This window comes from Lichenostomus cassidix, chromosome 1 (assembly GCF_008360975.1).
Source record: "Lichenostomus cassidix isolate B80296 chromosome 1, HeHo_3.0, whole genome shotgun sequence".
NCBI classification, from domain to species: domain Eukaryota; kingdom Metazoa; phylum Chordata; class Aves; order Passeriformes; family Meliphagidae; genus Lichenostomus; species Lichenostomus cassidix.
The window spans coordinates 26517124-26523446 of NC_139479.1; the positions used below are offsets into that span (position 1 = coordinate 26517124).

General features: G+C 38.5%; 1 protein-coding gene across 8 annotated transcripts in view; it reads right to left on the reverse strand.

Moving 5' to 3' along the window:
• Window positions 1-6084, reverse strand: part of CCDC138 (coiled-coil domain containing 138) — a 30460-nt gene extending 24376 nt beyond the window's left edge. The window contains exons 1-6 of one of the 8 annotated variants that reach the window (XR_014850315.1): window positions 4234-5429; window positions 3837-3897; window positions 3071-3206; window positions 2224-2339; window positions 1401-1585; window positions 218-376 (exon numbers count right to left, since the gene is read on the reverse strand). Coding sequence is in view for 6 of the 8 variants with exons in the window: in XM_085053764.1 (XP_084909890.1) it covers window positions 218-376; window positions 1401-1585; window positions 2224-2339; window positions 3071-3206; window positions 3837-3897; window positions 4234-4389 (813 nt within the window). In the remaining 2 variants the exon portion in view is untranslated. Of the gene's footprint in view, window positions 1-217; window positions 377-1400; window positions 1586-2223; window positions 2340-3070; window positions 3207-3836; window positions 3898-4233; window positions 5431-5973 lie in introns of those variants that run through there. The other 7 variants (XR_014850317.1, XM_085053806.1, XM_085053795.1 and 4 more) reach the window with 7 other exon arrangements.
• Between the last annotated feature and the right edge of the window lie 239 nt (window positions 6085-6323).

Sequence of the window (6323 nt, forward strand, 5' to 3'; positions counted from 1 at the left end):
AATGCACTACACATCAGACAAGTAAATGCACCATTCTGAAACAGAAGTCATACAAAAACCATAGCAATATTGTTCAGTATTTTTACATAAATATTTGGGGATTTCAAACACTTCAAAGAAATAAGAAGTATTTCCAGCAAATGTGATGGCTTATGATAACTACAAACTAGTTGAATGGCATGTAGAACAATATCTATCATTAAAAATATTATTTTACCTCTTTTATAACTCCAATTTTTGTGTGAACTTCTTCCTCAACACCTCTTATTTTAGCCAAAGCTGCTTCATGTCTAAAAAGCAATGCTTCTCGTTCTGTTAGACAACGCTCTTGTTCCTGGAGTCGCAGCGCATACTCGTGCTGTGCTGAACTTTCTTTCTGTACCAAGAAAAAAACTTTTAAGTTTTTTTTAACTACTTTAAAAACTCATGTGAAGTTTTCCCAAATTAGGCTGAATTTAAAATTTTACCCCTGAGATATGCTTAGCAATTTATGAAATTATAGTTACATAATACCTTAGTAATACAAAGTATCCTGACAGCCATCACTGTTCAGTTTCCTCCCACATTAACCCAAATGACTTTGATGTCCATCAGGATGGCTCAGCCTCCCAAAATACAAAATATAACTCTACATAGTTGCTCAAGTATAAACCTAGACAGTTAAACTTCGGCTTTTGCTTCCAGAATGTTTGGATAATGGTATTAAATGTAAGACATAACATAGTCTGATGTGACTGTCTGTACTGCACACTAGATTAATGATACTGTTTCTTCAATTAGTGAGAAGCATCCCTGAAAAAGTGATGAGGGAAAAAGAGATACAAAATTATTTTTATCTCATATGTTGCAAAAGACAGTCATGGCAGGGAATCCAACAGAAGCTTGGGAACTATTACAGAGTAAAACCATATAGGAGGTTCTTCTCTTAGTAGCCTAACCCTGCTGGAGATGAACTGGTGGGATGAATAGAGGGATTTTGGTGGAAGCCATGAAAGCAAGCAGTTTGGAATGCCTAGAGTCAAGAGAACAGTTTCAGATGCTCTGAAGAGAAGCAATGGTTGTGGGTGCTTCCCTCCATGCCCACAGTGTGTCACAAGAGTCTTGGATGTAGAAACAGTGTTTAAACTCCCTGACGCTCAATCTGCCCACCTACCCATGTACCACATCTACCTACAATTCAAGTCAATGCATCATTACTGAATCTGAATTAATCTAGGGGAAGAGGCAGATGAAAACAAGAGGTTTAGTATATAATCACTGTGATTAGTACAAAGTAATAGTAATAAGCAATAGCTTTAATATATAACTACGTTTCACTCTAAGTAATTTCAGATCTCTTTATCAAAAGTGAGAATCTTCATAGCATTATTCAAAAATTTTAAGGTGATTACAGTTCCTACCTGGAGCTTCTCATGTATGACAAATAATTCATCATAAATTTGACTGATGTGAGGTGGTATTAAACCTTGTCTATTGCATGCCTGAGCACGAGGTCCACGCACAATTTTCTTTAACAAACCATTGTTACTAATTTGTTCCCTGTTTTCTTGAGTATTTGCAGCCAAATGAGATGGTAAGGTGTGGTCTGTGGACAGGGAAAAAAATGCATTTTATATTAAAAAAAATCAGTCCCAGCTAAATACTGGTATGACTGTTGTATAAAATCAGCAAAAATGTCTTCCAGGAATTCAGAGTTACAAGTATAGAGCAAGATGTATCAAAATGTGAAAGTAATCTAAAGAATTACATCGATTTGATCAAAGTTCTTGTTCTGTGATTTATTTGAACTGATCAGGAATCAACAGAATTTTATAACTAAAACTATGCCCTCCACTGCAATATAGAAATCCCAGAGATATCTGTATAGAATTTATCAGCACAGACTGAACCATGTCACCAAAATCACCTATTATTTTTGTAAAGGCTTCAGGCAAGTGATTTGCTGTGAACAGACCTTAGGGTGACACCTAAGTAAACAGAACAAGACTTAAGAAACTACTGGACACCATGTCAGAAAATAATGTTAGTATTGCTTCAGGTATGTCTAAACATCCTAAAATAATTCTAAAGAAAGTACATGAAAAGTTAAATCCCCACATTAAAATACATTTTAGGTGGTTAGTGTACTTCTGAATTAAACAGAAATAAATTTACTAGAAAGTTTTAAAATTTGTATGTTATACATCACAAAGAGTTTTAAGAATGTATAAAGTTAAATATTACCTGTTCTCATGTAAATAGCTGTATTTTGAATTGCATCAGTTTCAGAGCAATTAATGGACTTTTCTTCTACTTCTAAACCACTTGAATCACAAAAAGAATCTTGCTCATCATGAACACTAAAAGTACAAAAGAGCATAAACTTTACATGACTCAGTTCCATTCTGACATGATACACAACAAAGCACTGAAAAAAGTCTGTATAAAAAGGCAAACACTGTTCAACGTAAGATTTTGATATTTCACTGATAACAAATAGGAAAATTAAATCATTTGGAGGAAAGGCATTATTACTCACAAGACTTTAACCACAGCAGTTACATGTTGCTGACTAAAAAGTCATTACAATAAGTAGGCTTTTCATGCTCTAAGTACATGGAAGCAACAGGTAAAAGCAACACTCTTCTGTCACCACAGACCACCAAATTCCTGGAGAACTAAAAACACAAACCCCCTTTTTAAATTATATTTTTCCTGTTTGGTGTAAAATAGACCTTTAAAGAAATTTCTTGGCTTTTAGAACTGATTTATCTCTAAATAAATCTGTTTATCAGCCTGGGCTATTTGCTTTCCTCCTAGTTCATTTTTTATCACCTAGTTCAGTTTATGTCATCCCTGTATCCCCTTAACAATTCCAATACACAGATTAGATTAGAAAGTGAAACAATATTCCTCATCAAAATCAGCATCCTCATTATCTCATAAGCTGGCCACAAACAAGTCTTTACTTAATAAGAAAACAAGAACCTTAAAACAACTTTTGCACAGTTCAAATGCATTGTTTATTCATGGTTTTATCTGGATTATGAGAGAAAATAAATAATAAAGGAGAACTGAAAACACCACCTACCAATCCCAGTCTTTCAAACTTTTTTGGAAATCACTAGATCTGATGGTGTTCTTTCTTCCAGTTTCAGTAACCTCTGACTCTAAAGAGCAATTTGATAAAGAAATAGTTGCATTTTCCAGTGAGCTGTCAGTGTCACCTGTAATCCATAAAGTTAAAACAATTTTATTTTTCACTTGAGAAGGTGACATTAAGAAATCAACAAGGACTTATTAGAAGTGCTTGCCATGTAGTCATATAGGTTTAAGAACCAAAACCACCACTGATGCAGCCTGACAAATTACAAACTTAATTGTAACACCTTAAACCATAGTAAAAATTATTTAGCTTTCGCACCAGATTTGTCTTTCTGAAATTTTAGAGCTTGTCTGCATATAGAAATTTTTCTGTAACTGAAGTCTGATAAATACATTGTTCTAGTCTGCTGTCCTCATGCACCAGCTTCTGAAAGAGCCCAAATACATTCTAAATTTTAAACATTTAAGTATCTTTAAATTAAAGCCAAATATATGTATTAAGCCAAATATATGCAACTAATTCAAGAAGGAGATAAACAGAAACAGGATGTGAAACGTTCGAAAATATCTTTTGCTTTCTTTATTTGAATGTCAACATTCCCAGGCTGGCTCCCAGGGATCAACCCCCAGTCAAGAATATCTACCTATTTAAAATGAGAAGATACAAAACTACTTTAAATAAATATAGGAATGATACAGCTTTAGTATGTTTCCCCTGCAAAAGATATCAAAGCACCAGTGCTTGGCATTACCTTTGTAAAACAGGGAGCTTCTACTTTTATATTTGGTATGCAATGCTCCTGAGAGGCAATCCTACAACAAAGCACAAAACCACTGCAATCCAGTCAGAATTTTCAGTAAGAAAGTATGTTAAAACTTACTGGTTTAACATTTACGACACCCTGAGACAGAATTCTTACTACAGACTACTGGCTTTGAAAAGGGAAGTGTTATTTTTTTAAATACATAAATGTGAATGGTCCTCACATGCATATAAAGAGGCAAATATATTCTCTACAGTCTAATCACAAAATATTCATAGTGTTATATGTCAGAATATTTGAGAAAGTATAAAGCACTATGAAGATCGCAACATAAAACAAAAGCATGGAAGCAGAAATAGGTAATAAGGGAAACAGTGCCATCTACCTTCATATCTAGGCTTTTTATGCCAAAGTTTCCTGCTGTACTTTTTCTTAGTAATTTGTAACTACATAGTAAAAAAGTGAGTAACAGAAGTTTTAGGCTATAAGCAAAATCAATTAAATGTGCATTACAAAATATCAGACTCAAGGCAGCTCTCATGATCTTACTCGTTTCATTGCATCTTTCTGCTATGCTCAAAACCAAGTGAGCAACTGCTGTATTTTCCTGCACTTGACAGACCACTTTTTAGTGAAATAACAAAGCACACAAACACATGTAACATCTTCTTTCTTGCAAGTATTAAAGTCTCAGTGGCATTTTCTTAAAAATAAGTTTTAAAGATTATTTTTCCTTAAAGTTCTGTAATTCAAAGCAGAGTATTTCCCGAGAAAAAATCCCCACAGAATCCAGACCACCACCAAATGCTATTCAAGTTGCGAATCTGTCTGCAGGAACTAAGGGTGCATACAGCCTGATTTTAGCAGCTAAAATACTTAATCTTCACATCACATTTGGGATGGTTCCTAGATCCTAGGATGGCAAGCCACTTTTCCCAAGGAAAAAAAGGCTGGATTTTGTATTCATTTGATGACTCCCTATCCAACAATGTATCTAACTCAAACCGAGCTTTCAATCCCTCCCAATCTTTGGTTGCTCATGGAGATTTTTCCAACATATGACTTCCCTTGCAGCATGAGTTTGAGTACTTAAGGTCTGTTATTCCCTAGACACACTGGAAGCATTTGAGCCAGGGAATACATTTGCGTGAAAACAACTGAAAAAATTGTTTCACTGAAAGGCAAACCAAATTCAGGTAAAAAGAAAGGCGCCTGGCCAGCAAGTGATCCTTCTACTAAGTATCAATGGCTTTCCAAACATCAGCATGAGGGAGGGGTCTTTGCTTCTGGATTTTTAGGCAGATCGCTTTCCCAATCCACTGAGCAGACCCATAAATATTTGTCAGCACAAGTAATAGAAAGAAAAGAAGCATAATACAGTTCCTTCATTCATCTGAGTGCAAAGAACCTGACCTCCTCTGGTGTAAAATAACACTGCTGTACCTCAGCAAGGGAACGATACCCATGGTAATTTACTGTCTGGTCACTGCAGCAGTCTAAGAAGGAACCATGGGTTTGATTCTTCACTGACTAGATATGGAACAGCTTCCTGCTCTCTAACAACACAGCTCATCACTAGGCTCTACTAGTAAAAATCACAAACACTCCTGACACATTCTAAGTAAGGCTGTAAATTACTATGGCAAAAATTATACGAAAGAGATTAGTTATCCTATTATATATATTTCATATAAGTTTAGTATAATCCTAGGAGGATTCGTATATTTTCTCACTCAACTAGCAGGCACCAGGTCTTAGGCACAAACTACGTCCTGATCTGAATCTCGGTACTGTGCAGAATCTGCAATTGCAGTTTCCAGGGAAATTTCCTGCTCAGACAAGGATCAGTCTTCAGCACCCCTACTGCAAGGCAATCAGAGCACTAGGACCAGGGTAGGTCAAGAAAGAGCAGGTGACCTCCTCCAATCTGTTTAAACCCCACTTTAGTCTCGCACTGCCCCCTACGCAACAGCACGGCACTCACGACGAGCCCCGAGGGAGGGGAAAAGCCCCCCTCCCTCCACCTCCTCCAAACACCTCAGGGAGGCGGCGGGGAGGAAACAGCTCTTCTGTGCCTCCTCATCCTCTTCCCTCCCGCAGTCCGCCCGGCCCGGCCCCGTCTCACCGCGGGCAGCCCCCGCGGGCAGCGCGGCTGCAGCCCCTGCGCGGAGCGGCTGTGCCTGAGGCCGGGCCCGGCTCCAGCTCCGGCCATGGCGGCACCGCCGCGCTCGAAACGACCGCCGCGGCCCGCGCACGCGCGCTCGCTGCACAGGGAGGCGCCGCACTGGGCTGGCGGGGCAAAACAAGTCACCGCCGCCGCCTCAGCAACAACCAGCAGCACTACCACCGCCGCCTCAGCAACAACCAGCAGCACTACCACCGCCGCCTCAACAACCACCACCGCCGCCGCTCCTCTCCGTACCCAACACAGCGCGGATTGAGAGCACTGTGTCCAACCTAGGACCGAACACCACC